General features: G+C 43.7%; 1 protein-coding gene across 3 annotated transcripts in view; it reads left to right on the top strand.

Moving 5' to 3' along the window:
* Positions 1-471: 471 nt before the first annotated feature.
* Positions 472-24,759, top strand: part of ZNF704 (zinc finger protein 704) — a 50,538-nt gene continuing 26,250 nt past the window's right edge. The window contains exons 1-3 of one of the 3 annotated variants that reach the window (XM_083623355.1): positions 472-949; positions 1,003-1,069; positions 12,908-13,155. In XM_083623355.1, the coding sequence (XP_083479481.1) occupies positions 12,929-13,155 (227 nt within the window). In that variant the 5' untranslated portion in view covers positions 472-949; positions 1,003-1,069; positions 12,908-12,928. Of the gene's footprint in view, positions 1,070-12,907; positions 13,156-24,759 lie in introns of all 3 variants that reach the window. The other 2 variants (XM_083623354.1, XM_083623353.1) reach the window with 2 other exon arrangements.

The following is a 24,759-nucleotide window of genomic DNA, read 5'->3' as shown; positions in this document are numbered from 1 at the left end:
TCCCTTCCAACTCTACAATTATATGATTCTGACAGGATGATGTCTTTGCAGCCCTACCTGCTTGCGGGCTTCCCATAATCATCCGGAGAACTGCCGGAGGTCTTAGGGCTCTTCTGGCGACGCTTCCCCCGAGGATGCTCTCTCCGCCTCTTCACTTTTGCCCCTTCCCAAAGAGCAATCAGGCGCGCGCCACCCTCCACCTGCTGCTTCTTTTTGCACCTCCAGCGTCTCTTCCTCGCGCGAGGTCCGGACGGGGTGGCGTGGTGGGGAAAGCTCCCCTTTCCGCCGGGCCTTGGCTTTGCCGCCCTGCCCACCTCACCTCGGACTACCGCCAGTTATTGCTTGCTAGGTGAAGCAGGAGGGAGCAGAGAGCGTCCCGAGCCCGGCGGCGGCGGCGGCCGCCTGTGCAGCACGGGAAGGCGATTCCAGTCCGGGTTTTGAGGCTGGGGCGAGCGCGCCGCGCGGAGAGAGACTAGCAAAAGAGCCTCGGCCCGTCCCTCCCCGCAGCTGGGGAGCGCCACCGCCGGGCCTGCGGGAAGGCAGGCAGCCGGGGCCCCGGAGCCGCTTGCCCTCGGCGCGGGTCGCCCCCATGGCCGCAGCGCGGCGGCCGGCCTTCCTTCCGAGCGGTGGCGGCGGCGGCAACAGCTGCCCTCTCGCCTGCTGGCCGTGAGTGCCTCCTCAGCCGCCGCCCCCTCCCCGAGCCCCGCTGCTGCTGTTTCCCGCGCGCCGCGCTGAGGCGAGCTGGGCGCGGCCAGCCATGCAAGCGCGGCGCCTGGCCAAGCGCTCCAGCCTGGGGAGCCGGCGCCTCAGCGCCTCGCCGTCGGCCGCGCAGCCGTTGCCCAAGCTCGACAACTCGTGGAGGCCGCCCCGGCGGGAGGGCTCGGCGGCCGCCCTCGAGGAGGAGGACGAAGAGGAAGACGTGGTGGTCGACGTGGAGGAGGACGACGACGCCGACGAGGCGGAGGCGGGTGGCGGCGGCGGAGGAGCGGGAGGCAGCGGCAGCCCGCCGCCGCCGGCGGAGCACACCGGGCCGGGCAAGGGCCACGCGGCCGCCCGGGGGAGCCTCAAGGTGCGTCGGCGTCGCTGGGCGGGAAAAGCGCCGTCGAAGCCGCCGCCTGCCTGGGCCGGCGGGGTGGTCGCTGCTCTAGTCTCCGGGCTTCGTAGGGCGACCTCTTGGAAGTTGCGCGGGAGGCGGGCCTCGCTTGCGCCCCCACTTGCTTGCAACCCCGACTTCCAGCCCTGGGTAGGAAGAGAATGGGGAAGGGGGCATCGGGGCATACGCAGAGTGCCTTCCCAGCACGAGGCTGGAGGGACGGGGCACCGACTCCATTGCAAGGCAGGCTTGCACATCTGACTTCCCTGCCAAAGTGGACGGGAGAACCGCCGCATACCATCCCCGCTGCATAACTGTCCCCCCCCACCCACCCACCCACGTTTATTGCGAGGGAAATCTAGCTGTCTGCAGAGAAGGGGTTGGGTGCATGTAATGTGTGACAAAGGCATCAGGTGTACACCTACCGTTCTGTGTGGAAAAGGTATAAGGGTGGGGAGGTAGAGTGCATTTAAAAAAACCAAAACATTGTGGATTTAAACAAGCAAATGTAGCATAATCTACTGGTTTGCAAAGGCCCTTTGGGATTGCTGTTACCCATCTCAGACAGTTAGCTCATAGTGTAAATAAAGATGGCTGTTGTTTACATTTTTTTAATAAAAGCATCAACAAGGATCCTTTTGCACGGTCTGTTGTGCTGTGTTGCAGAACTTTTTGCTGTTGCAGGGTTAGGGATGGTGTGCTGTGCTAGAATGAATAACATGAAACGAAGTGCCCTCTGACAGTAGAGGGCAATGCTAGAATGACCATTGATAATAGGGATCAGCGTTGTTGGGTTCTAGGGTGTGCGTGTAGGCTTTGAAATGCATGCATCTGAACCACGCTGCTGCAAAAGAATGAAGCCGACTTAGCAGCAACAGTGAAACGGGAGATAATGGTAAATCATAATGAGGCAGTGAAAAGAGCCATGGGGATATTAAGTGTTTGGGGTGTGTGTGTGAATGGGTAATGGGCAGGTATATTGGGAAAGTAGTTGGAGCAATTAAGGCTGCATCCCTGTACACACTTTCTTGGGAGTAACCCCCACTGAATTCTGAGTAGATGAGCATAAGGACTGCACTGCAAAGCACAATCTTTGCACTGTGTGTGACCAGAGTCCCCTGTGACCAGTGAAGAAATGGTTCTAAAATTTCTGAAACAAGCATGTGTGACTCTACTACAGGATGCTTCTTAGGTGATCTTCAGGTTTGCGGTGGGATTTAGGGAAGGCAGGCAGTATGCACCTAAGGCTATTTTGGATCTTAAAGGTCAACTTTTATTTTGTTATGCATTTACTTTATCTTCAATGCATTCATATACTAGTTTCAATATTACAAAGAACGTTCATAATGCAGGGTCATGGCATTTCATAATTTATATTTTTCTATTGACCATCAGTTTTTTTTTAAATTTGCAAGGTGCCTTGTATACAAAGAAACTTAGTAACAGAAGTGACAGAGAAACAATTAAAACAGAAAATCATGAAATTGCATCAAGATCTAAAGAGCCAGAGGGAAGCTAACAATCAGAGCAAAAATCAAGCAAAAGGTTTTGGGAAAACAAAGGATAAAAGTTGACTGAAGGAGGTACTTTTTAGGGAACCATAAATTGGGGTGCCACCACTAAGAAGTCCTCCCTGGTAGCCCCACTTCCTCTCTTTTGCCCAGAAGACAAATAGGAAATCAGTCCAGGTGGTCTGTCACTGTTTTATTTCTTATACTTCTATTCTGCTTGCCCACGTAGAGGTTTACATAGAGTTTTCTATGCTTCGTAATCTCCTTAGCATTGTCACTGCTGTAGAACTAGGTCCCTGTTCTGGTAAAGCTAAAACTTCTGAATGGTTCTATGTGGGGCTATCCTATATGACATTTTGCAGTTGTCCAGATTACAAAGGTACCTGATAGATTCCCTGAGTTAACAGGGACATATGTAACCCTGTGAAGTCTATGCTGTAAATGTATTCTCTGCTGCCCAGTGGAATACAGTATGAAGTGTATGCAAGGCTTATTATTAATCATTATCAGTATTTACCATGTCCAATTTTACATAACCACACCACAGCCAATTGTGATTTGGCTGAAAAAGCATGGAGAAATGTTGCATTGCCCAACAGGTTGACAGGAGGATGTATCTTTTGATGTTTTACCATCTCCCTTAAAATTGTATTCGGCCACTTCCAAACTGTTGCCATTTTGCAGGTAGGATTGAGTCTCGTACTATGAAATGCAGATGGCACTATTTAAATGGATTTGGCACTCTGGTACAACAAACCCAGGTAAACAATTTTTTGGACTTTTGCGGTAAGGAAAGTGATGGGGAAATGCACTGGAAAGTGTGGAAATTGCTTGACATGATGTTGTATAAGCTCACTGCAAACAAATTGGGATGAATGCTCTGATAAACAGGTATTGTAAAAGTGACCTTAGCTTGGATTTTTCCTTCTGCAGTCTTAACACCACCACTAATGCAAGCCATGATCAAGAATATGTTTGTGTCTCAGGTGTCTCTCTTTCTTGATTATGGTTGACATGGAAAACTGAGATTTTCAACACTGGTGTTTTGGCTCATTAATTGGTAGATGTACCAGTGATGGAACCAGTGGCTGCAGTGCTGTGAGTGTTTGTAGGCAATGGGATAATAAGTGGTGATTGGAGACCTACAGTTTAAACCTATTCAAAAGTATATATATTTGTCATTTTTCATGTTCCCTGTCGAAATTTGGCAGCCTAAGAACTGTGCTGCATGCTTGGAAATGTTTTTGGCTGTACAGTGAAGAATACATGCTAGTTTAACCCAATATCTGCCGGAGAAGAGAGTTTGATTGGGTAAAGTAGAAATGGGAACCTGTGGCCCTTAGATATTGTTAGACAGTGTGAACCATGTGATTAATAGTAAAGAAATTTAGCTGCTGAGCCAAATTCAAGGTGCCCTAAACAACTTGGGATCTGGTTCCCTGTAGGAATATCTTTTCTCATATAGACCTGCCTGTGTGTTAAGATCTTTAAGGGAAACCCTCCTGCCTGTGCTACAGTGCTGGCTCCTGGGGTGCCTTGGCACCCACAAAACTCCATTGTGGGGGCTGGGCACCCACAGATTTCAGTACCAAGGCCATGCACAATGCATGGCACCCAAGGCCCCGGGCACCCACAGTCTCAGGGCCAAGCTGGCACTCCTGCAGGCAGCTGATATAAACCACGTGTCAATACAGTGCTACCTTGGTTTGCGTACATCTTTGTTTGCATACGTTTTGGATTACAAACACATCAAACCTGGAAGTGCATGTCCCGGTTTACAACCTTTTATTATTATTATTATTATTATTATTATTATTACTAGCCATTTCTTTTTATTACGAACAATTTTTTATTGGGAGGCCCCATTGGCAAAAGCACGCCTTATTTACACCCTGTTATGATTTACAAATGGACCTCTGGAACAGATTATGGTTGTAAACCAAGGGACCACTATACAGAGGAAGGGCCTTCTCAGTGGTGGTACCTTGACTGTGGAACTCATTCACCATTGAGGTACAGCTGACACTGACTCTTCTGAGTTCCCTCTTCAGCTGAACACTCATTTGTTCACTCAGGCTTTCACAGAACATTAATCCCTGATCTTGATGGCTTAACATTGTATCATGTTTTCTCCTGGTGATTAAGTTGTAGCCATTTTAGTGCTATGCTTTTTGTTACGTTGTTGCCTTAGTTTTAATGTACTATACTGTTGGATTCTTTGGAAATGAAAAGTAGACAGTAAATACTTTAAATAAATAAGTAACGGCCATTATAGTTAGTTCAAACCATTCAGCTTCATAGTTGGTGGTTTGAAATAGGAATGTTTTGAAAATGACTGCAGCTAGCATTCAAACACCGTTTCTAGTTTGGATAAAACAAAACAACTAAAAGGGGGAGGGGGCATTTCAAACACCTCTAGGAAAAGAATTAGGGAGGTTGCAAACTCAGGAGAACGCGTCTTTCATGAAGTGCTAAATCATGGAATAGCATTGCATCTGAATGCAGCCCCATATCTAGAACTGTATAATGCTTACTTAACAACACTGATAAAGGTGTGGAATGGACAAGTTGAAACCACATTGTGTACTGACTACTCCAGAAAGGCTTTTCTCAAAGATCCAACTGTGTTGATGGTTAATGTGATATGTTTTTGTAACTGTGATGGAGGCTGACAAACACTTGACACACGATAGTTGGCTTGTAATGCAAAGAGATCTAACCTGTTGCTGATGCCACAAATAAACTCAGCTTGGTTAAGACAAGAAACATCAAAGACGTTTGCTGTGTATGACAAGAACACTTCTGTTCAGAAACATGCCGCATAAGGGGAAGTATTATATTTCTTTTATATGGGGGAAGGAAGCTGTTGAGGAGTACAGTTTTGCATTGTTAACATTTGGGCCTGAAAAATGCTTACACTTGAGAATTTTAAAACCTGACTTTTTATCATCAGGTGATATGCATTGCTATAATGTAAATAATAATAATCTGCTGGTAAAACCAAGAATGGTGTACTGTACTATGACTAATACTGGAAGTAGTTGTACTATAAACACATTGGTCTGAGGGTTAAAAAGTAACTGTGCTATGAAGCCAAGAGCTGCACCATCAGTTAATGTTACACATTTTTGAAACTCTGGCCAAAACTATGGAGAAACTTTAAAAAAAGACTACTTCTGGCAATGTCCCAGCTTGGATACTGTACTTCTCTTCTGATACGCTGGGTCATAATTTGAAGGACTGGGAGCATGTTACAAATCTGTGGTCTCCCTGCTCTCCTCTCATGCACCCAATCTCTCACTTTTCTTAGGCATTGTGTGCTTTGATAGCCAATAAAGCAAATCATAGGTAGTGGACATTCTGTACAAACAATGGTCTGCAAACCTACTCCAAGCCATGGTTTTGAAGATTTAGTAGTAAAAAGAGTTTCTGGTTTTAGGCACCACAACAAACTACAGCTGGGACGGGAAGCTGAGGCTGGAGGAGAGAATGGACATGCAAGTGAAGGGAGTAGTGAGAAAAAAATGTAAAGGGCAATGGCATGTTCCTGCTTCTTAAAATTATGGTTTGAAAAATTAACCGAATTGAGCCATTGCTTCTTTTCTTTTTTTTTTAAGAAAAGCATGGAGCAGAGAGGAGCTGCTGTGTTGGTCCTATCAAATGAAAAGTACACAAATTTACATAAATATGCCAGTTTCAATCGGCAAAAAGAATATGCAGTTACTGGGACTAACAGACATATGTGTTGTTAATAGAAAAATGTATATACTTCCCTTTTGGTGACTGTGCACAATTCTGGGGTAACCAATGAGGTGCCCTCCAGATGTTTAGGATGACAACTCTCATCCCATTCCAGCATGATTCAGGAATAATAGTAGCTGTAGTCCAAACACCTGGGGGCGCCATGTTGGCCAGCCCTGCTGTATATGCACAGAATTGCCGAAAAGGTGCACCAGTCTCTTCCATTTATTCTTTCACTGTTTGTTTGTTTGTTTTTGCATGTGTAAACTATCATTTTGCTTCTTGTAACTTTAAATATAGTATACTGTTTGGGCAGCAGAAGATTAGTATCCCGTTATGTTGTATTTCATGCAACATGGAAGGGAGGGAGAGTAGGCAGGGTAAGCTAAGTATAGCTAAATGTGACTTGTTTCTGTGTTGAGCTGACTGGCTAGCCTTTGAATTGTCAATAGTTATGCAGGAAAACTGTTCCTTTTTTGGCCCTTTTGGATGAAACTGTGCAATATATAGTAGTAGTCATGTAATTTCTTGACCACAATAAAACCATTCACATTTTTGTTCTGGAGAAACTGATATTTGAGTGGAATATTAGTTCTTCATCTGTTGAATAGCAAAGCTAGGAATTGTCTTTCTTTGTACTTTTTTTTAATATAATGCTGATTTAGAAGAAGTGGTGCTTGTAATGGCATTCCTGATGCATTATTTCAGGTAGTGTTCTTCAGCACAGCTATTTCCAGACACTTTGAATGATTAGGCTTAACTAGCATAGGTTATTTATAATAAGCAGGCATTGGCAAGGTGAGTGAGTAAATAAATGCAAAGAGTAGCCTAGAATGTAACGATACATTAAGATTCAGAGCAGCACCTTTCCAAATATTGATAGAAGAATCTTTCTTACCTCATTGTGCTCCTCCGTGAATATTATTCTTGCTGAATAGATTGTGCAATATAATTCTTCTTTTTCAAATTGATTTATCCTCAGGCTAGCACAAAAAAAAAAATGTTTAAGAGAACTTGAGGTTGGAGTTGTATGTTAAGAATACAAATCAATTAGATTTGTTTTTAAATAGCCTTTTAGATGTTTGATATTTTAACAGCATGAGGTGTAGTCTGGCCCCTGTTGCTTCCAGTGATGGTGTGCTATTAAGCATATTTCAGACTTACGGAAAGGGTTTATTGGTGCTAGTAAAAGCTTTGAGGAAGAATTTGCACCCTAAGCATTCCTGTAAGTCTCCTTTTATTATCATTGTAAGTATTTCTAAAAAGGTTTTGCGTAATGTTTCTACATCCAGAAGTCTCCCATTCCATATATCTTGTCCTGCATCTCCAAGTAGCTTCCTGATATATTTTTTTTTCATGGATGTATCATTGTCATCTTAAATGCGGTACATGCATGATTGAACTGCTTCTCCTAAGCCTCCTTCTCTTTGGCTACATTCAGACAATAGTATTTTGGCCTAATAAGCTGAGGTATGAATGAGCCTTGTGCCCCTGCAGGAAAGCCAGGAAACAAACCAAGAAGTCTTCAGTTAACTATGGTTTCATGTTGTATCCAAACTTGAGAATAAGGTAGGATATCAAACCATGGTTTGAAGTTGGCTTCATATCCTGGATTCTTCTGAAGCCATTAACTAGCTTCCCAGTTGCACATAGTGCAAAATTATGCTTAACTGAAGACTTCTTAATGTGGCTATTGACTAGGGTCTATAGATACTATCTTCCCTGTTAACCAGGCATTCTTCTTATGTCACCAGAGGCTAAAATAACCTTGGTGATTAGGAGCACCTATTACCAGCTAGTGTAGCAATGATGTCCTGGAATTGGGCAGTCCTTATATTTGGGTTACTGTGATGCACTCTTTGTGGGGCTGCCCTTAGAATTATTTCAGAAGCTGCAGCTAGTGCAGAAGATGGCAGCGAAGGTACTGAGTGGAGAGCTAAAAGTGCTCAAACAGGCTGGCTGCTGTTAGCTACCAAGCAATGTCCAGAGTTTTGTTTCTGGTGTATAAAGCCCTAAACAACTCGGGACCAGAATACTGAAAAGATTGCCTTCCCCTTCCTATGCAGACATGTTAGGGTGTTAAGATAATCAGAGAAACCCTTGCTAGTGGTACCACATTATCTAAGCATGTCACTTGGGGTGGGGAAATGAAGAAGGGCCTTCTTTATAGTGGTGCCCACTCTTTGGAGCACTCTATTATTGGCATTGCTCATTGCTGATTTTATTTAGATTTTATGTATATTTTAATAGTCACTTTTAAAACATTTTAGTGTTGAATTTTATTTTGTAAGCTGTTTCAGGACCCCTGTATGGGAAGCCGTGTTTAAATAATTTTAATAAAATCTAGGTTTTGTTTCAGAATCCCCTCTCTATCTCCCACACACACAGTCTCAGTCACGAAGTGAGAGCCCGTGTGGTGTAGCGGTTAAGAGCAGTGGACTCGTAATCTGGTGAACCAGGTTTGATTCCCCGCTCCTCCACATGCAGCTGCTGGGTGACCTTGGGCTAGTCACACTTCTCTGAAGTCTCTCAGCCTCACTCACCTCACAGTGTGTTTGTTGTGAGGGAGGAAGGGAAAGGAGATTGTTAGCCACTTTGAGACTCCTTAGGGTAGTGATAAAGCGGGATATCAAATCCAAACTCCTCTTCTTCTTCTGCATAGCATAGCAAAAACCAAAACGACAACAACAAAAACCCAGTAGCTGTTTTTTCAGACTCCACAAGTCATGTTCTGGTTATCTCTTGTCTTGGCTACTGCAAATTTCCGTCCTTCCCTTTATGCACCTTAGTCCTTTCATTTATGTCTAGAACTCTTCTACCCAAATCATTAATCTCTCCACTGAAGCTGGGCGGGTGAAGGTGTATCCCATAATAGTACCACTTCAAATTAAGTCATGGATTGAAACTTAATTTGGTCTAATAAAGCACGTTTTGCTACAGACTAGGCTTCTGTCCGCATAGCTATTGAATTACTGGAAATCCCTATCACGGGTCTGTGAAGAAGAGCAGATAAGTAGAGTTGAGTCATAGTGGGTTGCAGCAAAGCAAACTTACTTTATCTGTACCATTCTACCTTGTAAGCCGCCGGCAGAGTCAGAGGCATCATGTGATGGACTGGAGAAGCAACTAGCACAATGGCAGGATATAGTTGTTAATTTTTTTGACTTAGGAAGGGTGTCTGTGCAGAGCAATGTGGCTAAGAGAGAATATGTGTCAAACTTGGAACATAGCATTTTTATTCTTTACCCAAGTCTAAAATTATAATTACCCATCCCCTTTCCTTACCCTTTATAAAGAGCAGGTTAGCCAGACAAAATCTGAAGGCTGTGTAAAAAAATCTGGTCTTTGATACATGGTAATTTGATGGGGGGATAGTAACACAAAGTTAATTGAACCTGTTGATTAGAATTTGAGTCCAATTTTGCATGAACCCCATACATGTTATTGCATGTGCAGATTTGGAGTGCTGTGCGTCTGTTCTCTTAAACTGAACTTGCAAAGGGGAAATTTCCATCACACATAGGCCTGTAGCTTGGACCGTGAGAACTTGCTGCATCTCCTCAAATGCCTACACAGGCTTCAACAAACGTAACAAAAACTCCTGGCCATCACTTCTGCTGCATTTCATTTCATCACTCTTTTCTCTGCTGCCTTTATCCCTATTTACTCACCATATACAGTATTACCCATTATTGTTACCCATATTATCACTCCCCATGAATTCAGCAGATGTGAAGTCTTCTGCATTCCTTATCAGACCCATCCATTTGTACCATTGAAAGGGACATTGTGGGAGATTTTCAGTACACCACCTAACCCCCCTCCCACAAACACTTTCAAAAGGGTGTAAGATGTCAATCGTCCAAAGGCCTGGTTGAAGAGGGAACATTTTTGCCTGGCACCTAAAGGTGTATAATGAAGGGGCCAGCCAAACCTCCCTGGGGAGAGCATTCTACAAACAGGGAGCCACTGCAGAAAAGGCCCGTTATGATGTTGCCGCCCTCTAAACCTCTCGTAGCGTAGGCACACGAAGAAGGGCCTCAGATGATGAATGCAGGGTCTGGGTCGGTTCATATGGGGAGAGGCTGCCCTTGAGCTATTGTGGTCCTGAGCCATTTAAGGCTTTATGGGTATAAAAAACAACCCAGGACTTTGAATTGGGCTTGGAAACTAATTGGCAGCCAGTGCAGTCTGACCAGGATTGGTGTAATATGCTCAAGCCGTCGTGCCCCATTAAGCATCCTGGCCACCAAATTCTGCACCATGGTTGGACAGTTGACCTATGCACATACATGTCAGGTACGTGCCATGCACACAGTGGTTCTCTGAATTGTCCCAGAATTAGTATTTGATTTCTTCAGGATAATTGGTTAAAAATCAACTTTCGAAACAGGAAATCTCATCTGTCTTTCAAGCATGACCTTTATTACTAAAGTGAAAAGTATACTTGTTTACAATTGTTGGTTGTGTTGTGTTGTGAGCTTTTTGCTTTGCAAAACACAGGGGAAACATATTTTCTTGGCAATATGTCATTTGGCTGCATGTTGAGAAGTATAATATGACTAATGCTTTCAGCTTGGATACCATTTGTGTTCTTAAAGTAATCATTCTGGTTTTTCTCTTGAAACAAGTGCCAGAAGGCTTTCCAAGGAAACTACAAAATGGGAAATGTGTTTAAATATTTTGCCTCTAATCATTTTACGTGTGTGCATGGGCTTGCACTGTAATTTTTCATTGTATTTTACAGTAACCTTATACCAGCATAATTAGTTTTACAGTTTTAAAAAAATAAACTGGCGCTGGGCAACAACCAGCAGTGTTTCCCGATAATACCCATGTTGAACTCCCCTCCCCATCCATGTATTCAAACTACTATGCATCTGTTGCATTTATTTTATTTTATTATTATTGATAAACTCTCTTGGAAGCATCAAGATTTTAACTTTTAACCAAAACCTTCATGTTTCACATGGACTGAAGCTGCACCTTTTTTTGCACAGGACTATTTTCACAGTGGGTGGCGCTGTGGTCTAAACCACTGAGCCTTGGGCTTGCCGATTGGAAGGTCAGTGGTTCGAATCCCCACAATGGGGTGAGCTCCCATTGCTCGGTCCCTGCTCCTGCCAACCTAGCAGTTTGAAAGCACTTCAAAGTGCAAGTAGATAAATAGGTGCCGCTCCAGTGGGAGGGTAAACGGCATTTCCATGTGCTGCTCTGGTTTCACCAGAAGCAGCTTAGTCATGCTGGCCACATGACCCAGAAAAACTGTCTGCGGACAAATGTCGGCTCCCTTGGCCAGAAAGCAAGATGAGCGCTGCAACCCCAGAGTCGTCCGTGACTGGACCTAACAGTCAGGGGTCTTTTACCTTCCACACACACACACATGGTCATAGTGTGGCTAGATGCAAGCAAAGTTGTACGAAGCTACCCATTTCTGTTTCAGTTACTCATTTTTCCAGTTTTAAATTCATTTCAGTACATTTCCACATCAGTTTGTGATTTTTTATTTATTAGAAAAAAAATAACAGAATTAGTTCCTAATATAACATTTTCTGAGAGCAGTTTCCCCTAATATAACACATTTTATATGCTATTTTCACTAATATATTTGTTGTTTGTTTATTAATTCAATTTCTGTCCCAGCCTTCCTCCCCAAGAGGCCAAAGTAGCAAAACATGACAAAGCAGTAAAACATGACAAAGCAGTAAAACATGACAACTGCAATTTAAAATAAGTTTGAACACTTAAGCACATCTAAGAATGTGTAAGTCATGTTCAAGGTGGCTTGCAACATGCATAATTACAAACATTAACAAAAGTCATAGTAGGCAATAAATGAAACATCAGAAAGTACACATATTGAACAATTTCCACATAAATCATAATGAGATATAAAATAAAGATACAAAAAATAATAAGTAACATTCGCAAACCATCCCCCCTCAACAAAACCCTCTCAACAATACCCTAGCCCAAGAGTTTGTTCAGCCTCAGCTTTTGTAGCTGGAGTTAGCCCAGGTGGGAAAAGGCCTGCAAGGCAGAGAGCAAGTCTTCCAGGATTCACAGCCAAGATGGTCCTGCCGTAAGAGCATGCTGGGTCTTCCTTCCTCTGTGTCAAGGGTGGGGAAGCTGTGGCCCTCCAGAAGTTGTTGAACTCAGTTCCCATCAGCTTCAGCCAGGATGCCCAGTGGTCAGGAATGAAGGAAGCTGAGGTCCAATAAGCATCTGGAAGACCACAAGTTCCCCTCCCCTGACGCACAGAGCAAGGTAGTTCTAGAACTGAGGCTGGGTGCTGCCCACCAAGAGCACCTTTCTGTTTGCCCTTGCTGCTCTTATTTGATATGTGGATGGCCCTCTCAATGGGGTGTTCATGACAATTTGCAGATATCTCTAGTAAAGGAAATGAAGAGGTTTCTGTCTGAAGCCTGCGAAGCAAAGTGGTTGGTAATGTGAGTCGGAGCTGCTAAATAGAATTGGATGCCTGGAGGCTATGTCTGCCCCCTCTTTTTAAAATGATGCAAATGAATTGCAAGAAATCTAATAATCCCTTTTAATTTTTCAGGCAACCAGCATAAAGCGTGAAATGACCTTCGCAGCATTTCAGCAGGAGGAGCTAAAAAGTGATCTGAATCAAAAACTGTCAGACCAACATTTTTTTCTGTTGGCGATGAAGGAAGAGGATTCGAAAACAGCAGACACCAAAAAACCTGGCAGAGTCCATGAGCACGAGAAAGAAAGCACCCGCTCCATCTGCCTTCTCGAGCAGAAACGCAAAGTTGTGTCTTCAAATATTGATGTGCCTCCTGCAAGGTAGGGAAGCCTGAAAAGCAGGAAAGGGTGGCAAAATGACTAGCCTTCCAAGTTCAGCAAGTTGGGCTTTTCTGATATAAACTATATAGCGCTTCCTACAGGTTGAATGTGTGTGTGTGTGTGTGCGTGTTGTGGAGGTTAGTGGTCATTGTTCGACATGGACCACTTGGGTTATAAGATTCACTGGGCAGCCTTGGGCCAGTTGCTACTACTTCAGTCCTATCATTGTAAAATAGGTATCAATAATAGTAAATTGTTTAAAATGAAATATAAACTATGTGAGCAATGCCAGGAAGGAATATACTAAAGCAGAGATCCTTCCACACATATGACAGGTGAGACAATTTCATAGCTGGTGTAAGTTCTGATCCAAAACATCAGGAGGGCACCAGGTTAGGTAAGGCTGCCCTAAACTATACTCAGAGGCCTGATTCAGCTATAATAATTTCAGTCTGGTTTAGTCTGATAAACCATGACTTCATTAAACAAAGAATGAGCATTGTGACTTTGCTTCCATCTTCCCTTCTTTCTTTGTCATGCTGCAGCGGAATAGAATAGAAACTGAATTTGAAGGATGGGTATAAAACCAAGAGGCAGAGCAATCAAACCCACAACCCCTATGGGCAGTGTTAGAAAGCTAGGAGCTAAATGGCACCTTAAACCTAGGTTATGGGCGCAACAACGGAATGGCTAGGTGTGCTTTTTTAACAACAAGAATGCAAAGCTGAAAATGAATGAACTGCAGCTAAAGTATTATGTTCATTTTTCACATGGTCTAAGTCCTTCCCCTGCCCACCCTCCCTCATATTCTTAAGAGGGTCTCTTCTCCAGTCGTCAGAGAGTAGTTGGAAGTGGGGAGGCAGAAAAAGGTTCTCCTTTCCTTCCACTCTGCAGTTTTAATCTGAAATCTTAGGTGCAGTCCTGCGCCCAGAGCTCAGCAACTGCTTCACTAATGAAATTCCCTGCCGCAGATGCACCTAGAATAATCAAGAGTTTCAAACACTGCCTGGGGGAGGGGTTGGATGGAGCCAGTCACCACTGACCTGCCCCTTCTGGGCACAGATCAGCCATGTGGGCAGGAAGCCTGCTACTGGTATACCAGGTAGCAGAAAACTGCAAAATGGGGGGGCATTCTGGGGAGGGGGGCAGAGCGGGGCTGAACAGTCTGAGATTCACTGGATAGTGAGCCTGATTCAGGCTGTTGCTGGCCAGCGTCAGGCTTGATCCATACAGGATTACTGCAACAGCCTGGAGGTGGTTCAAGGATCAGCCCCAATCATTCTCCTTTTCCTTCTACCATAGCCACCATAAGTGGCTGGGCTGTGGACTCAGCAGTGGCTCTGCAAAGTCCCTGCAGTGGCAGGTGGGGTTTGGATTTCAGATTTCATTCTTGTGCAGTACCTAGGAAATCCGTGCTGGCAGCCTTCTCGGAGTCATTGCAAAATATCTAGATTCTGGAACATCTTAAATCCTCTTGATTCCCCATATGACACTCCCCACCCCCCACCCCCCGCGCATCTGTACTAACTGCTGCAAGTTTCATTCAGGAGACTTACCTTTCCCTCCCTTATCCTCAATGGCAGGACTCTGTGTTTTCTCCCATTTCCCTCCTTCCTTCTCCTTCTTTCCCTCAATGCTTGCCTTGGGGCATTAACAAAAGACTCATAAAGTATATTTACCATAAGTGTGATTGCATTATTATGGAAACCATTCCTGTGTAATACAAACCTTCCCCAGAGTTTGAGGTAGTTGGCACCCATGATTTTGTTCTGGTCACTTACTGGACTTCCTGTGGAAATTTGTTGGAAGTTATGGCACTGGGTTGTAGCTTTGATTCTACCTCCATCCACTCTCAGTTTATTAGACCTCTTGGGAAAGCTTTAGAATTTGATACCCTGAACCCCTTCACTAATTGCTTGGTGCTGCAGCCATTAGGGAGCTTATAATGAAATAGCAAAATGAAATAAGGAAGAAAGGGAGCTGAAGGCATAAGGAGGGAGGTAAGACTCTTTTTTTATATTTATTTATGTGGCGCTGTTGAATGGGCATTGTAAGAACAGGGGTAGTAATGGCTATTTCTTCAGGGCAAGTTCCATACCGTAACTACAATGATGCTGAATAAAAATGGGGTATCAACTAAAGATCCTCAACTGCAATTTTGTGGGAAATTACAGAAAGCAAAGGACATACACTAAATGGTTGTTGTTTATTGAAAGGGGATAGATTTGTTTGTTTGTTTGTTTGTTTGTTTGTTTGTTTGTTTTTAAAACGGTCAAGACCGTAATCTAGCTGTTTGGTATGATCTGCCATATCAGGGTTCAATTGTGGCAACTTTTAATGCCAGCCCAGTCTCTAGTTACCCCTCTTCTCCCTTGACAATAGAAGGGAACCTTGAGAACAGCAAATCCTGAGCTAGTCAATTACACTTGCAGTCACTGTTGTCTAATACAATGACAGGGAGCATCAAAGCTGAAGTGCCCCAGGTGCTCGTTTTCAGGCTAGTATGCCATGGCTTATTAAATTTGAATCAAGCTGTACCCTAAACCTCATCAAAGATTGCAGCAGATGTAATAACCAGCCAACATCATGGCTCACATTCTCCTTGCTAACATTGCCCAATAATATTCTTGGTAGGTTAGCACGATAAAAGTCTTTTCAGACATAGGACTCAAGTTTAACTCTGATGTGGTATTTACTATTACTGTATTTTTTATACTTTTAGTGAATTTATATTTTTGCTCTCTTTTTCTGCTGCTTCTACAGCCTAACACAAGACTTTTGCACGCTGGCTCCTGCTACACCAGGGGTCAGCAACCCGTGGCTCCGGAGCCACATGTGGCTCTTTTACACCTTTGCCGCGGCTCCGGGGCGGATACTAGCGAGGGGAAGAGGCGCATTGTGCGCCCCAACACTCCCCACTGTGGCGGGCGCTGTACTGGCTGTGACGTCGCATGGGGGCGGTGCATGCGTTAGTCACGCACCGTCCCGACGTCACCTTCCTGCCCGCTGTCAGATCGCGGCTCCGGAGATATATTTGTTTTAAATGTCGCAATGGTTTTGCCGCTCCCAGTTTTATTTTCTTCGGAAACGGGTCCAAGTAGCTCTTTTTGTCTTAAAGGTTGCAGACCCCTGTGCTACACAAATGCCCTCTAGCATCCCTTTCATTTTTCAGCGTCCCCCCCCCCGATTTTTTTGCACCCCAGTTCCATTGGCAAAGCACACAAAAGGGGGAATAGAAATTTTATCAAAATGGTGGTAGCCACAGCATGCCTTAATTGAGCTTGTGTGAGCCACCAGTTGAAGCTCAGTGGTCTTGTACAAAGGCACAAACACAGTGGTGTTTTAAATGTGTATCTCGTATCACTCCAGGACTCAATGCACTAGGCCTTGCCTGATGGTGGGTTTTTTTGGTTTTGTTTTTTTGCATATCAGCCCATGAACAGAAGGATTTGTTTGAATCTGTGATGTGTCTTGTTGAATTTGCTTTTTGACACTCCTACACAAAACCTATTTTTCTCTTTGGGTATTTGCTTCTTAAAATGTAGGTGAAATATTTGTGGGTGAATAAAAATAATACAGTTTTCTCATCTACAAATATATGAACATAAAAGAACTTGATAGAAAATTCTGCAGTATAAAAATAATATCCATCAAGTGGGGTTTTTTTTTAAACAGATTTTTAAAATTCCTGCATGTTTTAGGAATATCTTAGGATAGCCATGACTAACTCAAGTCTACAGGGTATGTCTTAGTTGGATACAATCCATTGTCTTCATTCTGGTGTTAGCTTAGGAGTATATTAACATGCACAATTAATAAAAATTAATTAAAACATCTTGAGTATATTAACATGCACAATTAATAAAAATAACTATTATTTAAATTCTTTGTTTAATTCTAATGACACAGCAGTGCTTAATTGTGTGCTTAACTTTATTAATTCAATTGGCCCTAAATTTATCTAGACTGTGCCTATAACCTCGGAGTTTATGTGGAACCAACGCAATCCAGTCACCATAAAATACAGCATAAGAGCATGTTTGCATCACAGCCACTAGGTGTCACTAGAGAGTGCTTGCAGCCTTGATACAGGAAAATGGATGAGAATTTTAAAAAATCCCCAAATATTGTTTAATATAGGTAATTGTATTATTTACGAGTTTGAATTTGAGTTTCAAAATTCTTTACAAAGAAAATGAATAAGAATAAAGGTGCTGCATAGAATAGGATGGCGATCCTGTCAAACATCATCACAGTAAAACAAACTCTCCTAATTTTTATTTAGTTTTATTAACTGATATTAAAAATGCATCAGCGCTTCTGGACAATAGTTAAGGTTAATGCTGCTATTTCTTGTGCACTTTTGAATTACTTTAAAGTAGAGATCACTTTGTTGAAGGTCAAAATACTCACCTTGGTGAAAATCAAATGTATTAGTTGTCAAAAAATGCATTTGCCTCAATTCCTTGCATGGCTCAGAGCATGGGAGCATGGGTAGGCAAACTAAGGCCCGGGGGCCGGATCCAGCCCAATCGCCTTCTAAATCCGGCCCGCGGACGGTCCAGGAATCAGCATGTTTTTACATGAGTAGAATGTGTCCTTTTATTTAAAATGCATCTCTGGGTTATTCGTGGGGCATAGGAATTCGTTCATTTCCCCCAAAAAAATATAGTCTGGCCCCCCACAAGGTCTGAGGGACAGTGGACTGGCCCCTGCTGAAAAAGTTTGCTGACCCCTGGCTCAGAGCAATACAAATCCCCATATAAAAGAGGAGTCAGTCAATTTCAAAAGTGAATTGTACTTGACAAATTGTCTCAGAATGAAATTCTGCTTATTCTTGTATTCCTCAGTGATGATGTTGTTGGCCGTCCTTTCTCTTTGATCTGAAGCCCAAAGGGACTGGCCCATTAAGTTCCAATTAGGAGCAGGCATATCACCAACTCTCTTTAATTTATTTATCTGTGTGTTTATAATCTGCATATTAATTAAGAAACATGTAGCAAGGCGGATTGCAGCATATAAAATTAAAGTGAACAAAGATATCAATAACGACATCAATTTAAAAAATCCATAAATGCTGATGGGTTTAAAAGAGAAAATTCAAATTGCAAATGCGTGCCTAAACAATATAGTTTTCAAAAGACATCCCAAAGGAGGGAGAGAACTTCCTGCCCAAAGTTCTGCTAGCAGGGAGTTCCACAGGGCAATGCCTGTCAAACTAAAGGCCAGCCAAACTTCAGAGGCATGAGAACCACCAGAGGTGCCCCCTCAAAAGATCTTGGTGATTGAGGTGAGTCGAATCTGAGTATAGCTTAGTTGGATACCACCCTTTATTTCTGGGACTGGCTCTGCAGCAGCCATGCAATGGAACGTGGCATAGATCCTTCTTATTGGCAAGGAAGCAGTGCTATGAGTCCCCAACAGAAATATGAGTAAGGTTTGCAAGACGAAATGTGCATTCTGGCTGGCCAATGTACAACAGAGCTGTTAAGTTTACTTTCAGAACGGTTGGTCCCAATTGTCTGCACAGTTAAATCAGTCACCTAGAGAGTTGTATTGTGACTAGATTTGTCTGTTTCACCTAGACAGGTTAGATAACATTCATTGTCAAGCACTAATTACGGATATGGAAATAAGAGTGAGCACCTGTGTAGAAAGGAACTGATATGAATTATGCACAGTGCTGATGATATCTGCAATTACCGAAGCAAAACTAACTCATGACAATGCAGCACTTAATGCCATTAGATACTATGCTGTGTTAAATATGCACAAGCCCCTTCCTTCAAAACGTTCAGGTGCTGTTCAGGGACATAAGAAATGAGTAAGTGTAATAATTTGTCTAAAAGAAGTCAGATGCTTAGTATCCCATGAACCATGCTTGTGGAAAAACTAAAGCAGTGAATTGTGTGCTGGCACCATATCTACAGTGCAGGTATAATACAGACATAACGCGACTGACACTGAAAGCTTCAGATCTGCTTCAAGACTGTAGTTCAGCTGCAGTTCATCTCACTGGATTTTATCCAAGTCTGCAGCCTGACTTTGCTGCAATTCATCCTTGTTTCAGATAAGTGTGTGGTTTAAGAAAAATAGTGAAGTTACATATGTTGCTTATAAATAAGTAGCCTCCCACTGATTTCTCCAAAATCAGGGGAAAGAAAGAAAAAGAAAACTATTTAGCTCAATTAGGGTTTGTCAGATCACCAGTTTGTTTGAGCATCTTTAATCCTTTTACACTGTCTTCATAGGTAGCCTCTGGCAATTACAAATTCAGTGGAAATCAGAGAGATGTATTAATACAAACTGAATCTCTATATGTGTACATATATGTCAAGGGTGGGGAACAGTTAAACCAGAAGCTACTACTGGGCTCCGTTCCCATCATCCCCAGGCAGCATGACCAGTAGTCAGAAATTGCAGCTCTGTTTTAAATGTATTATTTATTTGGTTTTTATAATGCCCTCAGAGCAGTGAGACATGATTTTTTCCAAAATTGCTATCAGATTTTAGTAGAGGAGAATACAACAAAAGAAACTGAGGAAAAGGGGGAGCAAGGATAACAAGCAGATAAGAGAAAGCAAAGGAAGGTGTGAGGCTAACCAGGAGCAAATAATATGTGCTAACATCTTCTAGTTTTGAGGCACTGTATATTCCCAACCATCCTTTTAATGGAATACTGAATGTTCAGAGTTGCATTTGCACACTTCCTGGCATGTGTGATGCACGAAAGAGACAGGAGACTGTAAAACAGTCAAGTTTTTGGATCATTGTTAATGTAAGAAACGGAAAAGTGACTAGAGTAAAGGGCTTCAATCAATGATGGAACACCCCGTCCCCCGCTGTATTCTTTTTTTTTAAAAGGCGAATTATTAGCCTGAGAAACAAATAGATGGATCATTTTCATAGTGTGTGTTCACTCTCCTGTCTTCTTTACACCATTCTAAATGGGTGATTGGATGAAAAATAGTCTAGATACTGCTTTTAAAGGAGATGGAGTGCTTAGCATGTGCATACATAAAGCCTCAGAGAATATGTCTGTTATTTTGAGATTTGTATTCTGCCAAACGGGACGCGGGTGGCGCTGTGGGTAAAACCTCAGCGCCTAGGACTTGCCGATCGCATGGTCGGCAGTTCAAATCCCCGTGGCAAGGTGAGCTCCCGTCGTTCGGTTCCAGCTCCTGCCCACCTAGCAGTTTGAAAGCACCCTTAAGTGCAAGTAGATAAATAGGTATCACTTTATAGCGGGAAGGTAAACGGTGTCCCGTGTGCTGCTCTGGTGCCGGTTCGCCAGAGCAGCTTCGTCACGCTGGCCATGTGACCAGGAAGTGTCTGCGGACAGCGCTGGCTCCCGGCCTCTAGAGTGAGATGAGCGCACAACCCTAGAGTCTGTCAAGACTGGCCCGTATGGGCAGGGGTACCTTTACCTTTTTATCCTGCCATACATGGAGCACTTAGCATGGCTAATTAACAGATAACAGTTCTAGTTCTATTCAAGTTAATGACTGAATGCACTGTTGTAAATGGTCAAGTCCAGTCAAAGACAAGTATGGGTTGCGGCGCTCATCTCGCTTTCAGGCTGAGGTAGCCGCCATTTGTCCACAGACAGCTTTCTGGGTCATGTGGCCAGCATGACTAAACCACTTCTGGTGCAATGGGACACTGTAATGGAAGCCAGAACGCACAGAAACACCTTTTATCTTCCCACCACAGTGGTATTTTTCTACTTGCACCGGCATGCAAGTGTAAATGGTAATTGGGCATGCAAAGGTGCATTTGTACTGCTGTTGTCTCCTTTTGTCGCTTGTGTAAAAAGGATAAGGGTAATGAGAAAGAAGAGCCTTGCTGAATCAGACCACCTAGTCTAGCACCCTGTTTCTCGCAGTAGGGAACCAGATGTTAAGAAACGCAGGGAAGGGGCAGAGCAAAGAGGGGTGAGCATTGGTTGTTGTGAACAAGGAAAGTCCTTCAGTTACAGATGCTACTCCAGATTCCAACATCAGCTTCCAGTAAGGAAAAGCCTGCTTTCAGTATGGGCTGAACGACCTACAGCTGATCAGCCCCTCTGCTCTGCTCGGCAGCTGGCAAATTCCAGCAAGAGACTTGCCTCCATCTTAGGTTGAATGAGATCCAACTGCTGGGTCTTCCTTCCCTTGAATCAGAAGACAGCACCAAGAAAGACCCAAGGCCGAAGGTGGGAAATACAACCTGAGTAATCCTGTCACCCTAGGGCAGGCATGGCCAAACCTGGCCCTCCAGATGTTTTGGGACTACAGTTCCCATCATCCCTGACCACTGGTCCTGTTAGCTAGGGATGATGGGAGTTGTAGTCCCCAAACATCTGGAGGGGCCAAGTTTGGCCATGCCTGCCCTCAGGGCATTTATTCAATACCATTTTTTTGTTGTGAATATTTTTTTTTGTAAACAACTTCAAGAGCTTCTCAGGGTTATAAAGCAAGTTATAAGCATTCTAAATGAAATTGGATGCATAGAGTGCTCTGTTATCCATCAATATCATTTGGGTAACGTTGGTAAGGCCTCTTGCTCTTTTCTCAGGTGTTCATAAGTATTCAGCTAGTATGTGGTGGGACAGTATTGCAGCAGCAGACTCTGGCCCTTCCCCCACCATGTACATTCATTAGAAAATCTGTATGTAAGCTTACAGGTACAAACGTACACACAGAAGCTCTAAGGGACACCTGTAGGGTTGGGAATGGAGCTTGTTGACCCACTCAAGTGTGCAGCCATCATTAACAAGCAAATGCCTGAATTAATGCCAGTATCTTGCAAGGTATGTGAAGTGGCTAATTATAAGTTGGTAATATGTTCCTTACATTATCACAATTGAGCAGGGGCGGGGGGGGGGGGAGATACATTCACACATTAATCTAGGGCAGGGGTTGCCAATGCAGTGCCCTCCAGATGTTGTTGGACTGCAACCCCCATCGGATCCAGCCAGCATGGGGGTCACTTGCCAGGGATAATGGAAGTTGTAGTTCAACATCTGGAGAGCCACTTACTTACCTACCTACTTACTTACTGCTTTATCTTGCCCAGGGCAACCCAAAGTAGCTTACAACCAACCAACCAACCAAACAGACAGAAACACACACATAGTTACATTAAAACTGGGGGGGGGGATAAATTAAAAACTTCTCACCCACATGATGTGTGCCCCAATCCAAGGTTTTGACCACAGTGCGAAGAAGTAGAGGAAAGTCCTATGGGAAAGTTCCCAGTTGTGCATAGAACATGGTGCTAGACATTTTGGGTTTATGCTATTATTATTGTGGCTGGGCTTATACCTGTTGAAAATGCTAATGGTAGTGTTGTTGCTTGTACGTAGCTTTTCTGTATCCTGTTAATTTATGTTCTGCCCCCTTCCTTGTGGGAACAAAACTAAGAGCTCATAAATCCTCAATTAAATAAGCATATGTTTATATGATACTGCCAATAATAAAGCTTATATATACTGTAGAGTGATTAAGCCAATAGCCTTTGCTTGAAGAGCTGTACTGCATACCCATTGTAAATGATCGTGAAGTGAGGATATGCCTTATTTTCTAGCCGAGGGGCTCAAGAAATAGCTGTGAAATTTCAGGAAACTGTTAACCAGCAGGCAGCATCCTCTGTAAAAGTAGCAGCTTTGTAGCTTGTGTTAAGTAACGTACAAAAATATCTGTTGAAGTGCCAGACATCTGTGCTTACTAAAGCAAGGCTGAGAAAAGCTGGCATCTTTGTGTATGTGTTTAATTTGTTTGGTCTTCCCAAAAATTAAAATAAATCATTTGTGGGGGGGGGCGGGTTACGGATGTTAGCGATTTGATTTTGACAGAGTACCTGCAGTTAAGGCATCCTTTATATCTGTTTTCAGCTAAGGCTAGCTTTGGCTGCTGTTGCAGTGTTGTGTTAATTTAGAGGAGGCCATGAATTGCCGTATGACTTCCCCTGGATGCAAGGAGAGTAGGACTAGGCCTCGGTATATCAATCAACAAAACAGGCCCACCCCGTCACAAAGTGTGTCTTGTTCCGCTCCTGCTTCTGCCCATGGAGCCAGTCTGGTTAGATGTCGCAGCACCATGGAGAGGTCCTTGTGATCAACATCCTTCAGTGAGGGCCTAAAGTGAATAGAGGCCTTTTGAGCCTCTGCATCCAGTCCAGTCCTCCTTTACTGGAGCCCTAGAGATTCTTAAAGAACCAGCCCACTGGGCTGCTTCTCCTTTTTTATGTGCCTTTCTGCTTGGTGTTGGACTGGCAAGGTGGCATGGGCAATACTCAGTTCATCAGGCCCAAGGAGAGCACCTATGAGGGTCCTGCCTCTGGCTCTGTGGGCCTAGTCGCTGTACCTCTCTTGGGTCCCTGATCAGGTAACACCAGGCCCAGAGCCAGGAATCTGGTCCAACTCCCTAGCCAGTAGCTCTGCAGCCTTTTCATTCAGTATCCATCATCCCAAGCTACCAGGATTGTTGGTCAGGGAAGGTTGCCCAGAAAGGAATGTGTCCCTTGGACTGCAAAAGGTGTGTGTGCATGTCTCCCTGTGCAGGTGTTTTGGTGACTTTCCTCAAGGTGTTAAGACTGAACATCCTGCTCCTTTCCTTTCCAATGTCCTTATGTATTGAGCGGTTTGTCTCGACCAGGTATCGTTGGCAGCTTCAGCCAGGGCAGATTGGTTGGCCATTGAAGGAAGCCAGCTTCTCTGTGGGGATGGCTTGAATGTTTTGCTCCTGCATTAGAGATGTGTAGATCCCGACAAGAGATCCCACTCACTCTGTGCTCACATACTCAGGTGCTTCCGTGTAAAGGAACTTGAAGGGATTCTGTGTACAGGCAACTGCCCACTTACACCCATTCGAAAATATCCACAACTTGAATGGGATACAGTATTTCTGGTCTGGATTGGAGAGAGAGTGGCAAGGAGGGTGTTTAGAGGGTGCTCCCCACTTTACACGATTTCACCCAGAACGTAACCCTTTCATTAAGTGGGAGTTGTCTGTATTGAAAACATTCTGACTAATAGGATACCGGTACTGATTTTTAAACATCACACAGACAAAACTGTTATGGGAAGTAGAAGGAGGCCGACAGATTTCAACAGGGGAAAATGAAAGAGGATAAATTCCCTGTCCAAAGGCTTTGTCCTCCATAATTCTGTTTCCTCGTCCTTTCTTCTGCCCTCTCGAGAAATACATAGCTTCCATTGATTTTACAGAAGAAGAAGAAGAAGAAGAAGAAGAAGAAATGGCAGTGCTGGTGGTATTATTGACCTAAAAATTGGTGGGAGTGAAAGGAAGGCGGGAAACAGGCTAATCTGATGATGTGGAAGCACTGCATTTGTTTTTCCTATCCCCTTACATCCTGAAGCTTTAATGATGTCCTCCTCATAATGAATGATCTTGGGAGGGGAGAAAAGCTGTATTGGAGGGGAGAGCGGCTGCAGCTTGAGAAATTAGTTTTACGCGTGTCAGGCTTCGGAGAAACATTATGTCATTCTCATTTGCACTGCTTGAGGATGAGCTCATTGGGGAGGAGCCTCCGTGATTCGCAGCTGTGCCAGTTCAGCCTGTGGTGATTAGCATTCTCTGCACTCACCAACAGAACAGAATA

The sequence above is a fragment of the Podarcis filfolensis genome, assembly GCF_964270895.1.
Source record: "Podarcis filfolensis genome assembly, chromosome: 7".
Lineage (NCBI taxonomy): Eukaryota > Metazoa > Chordata > Lepidosauria > Squamata > Lacertidae > Podarcis > Podarcis filfolensis.
Note: the sequence above shows the minus strand (reverse complement) of the source record. Positions and strands in the feature narration are given on the sequence as shown.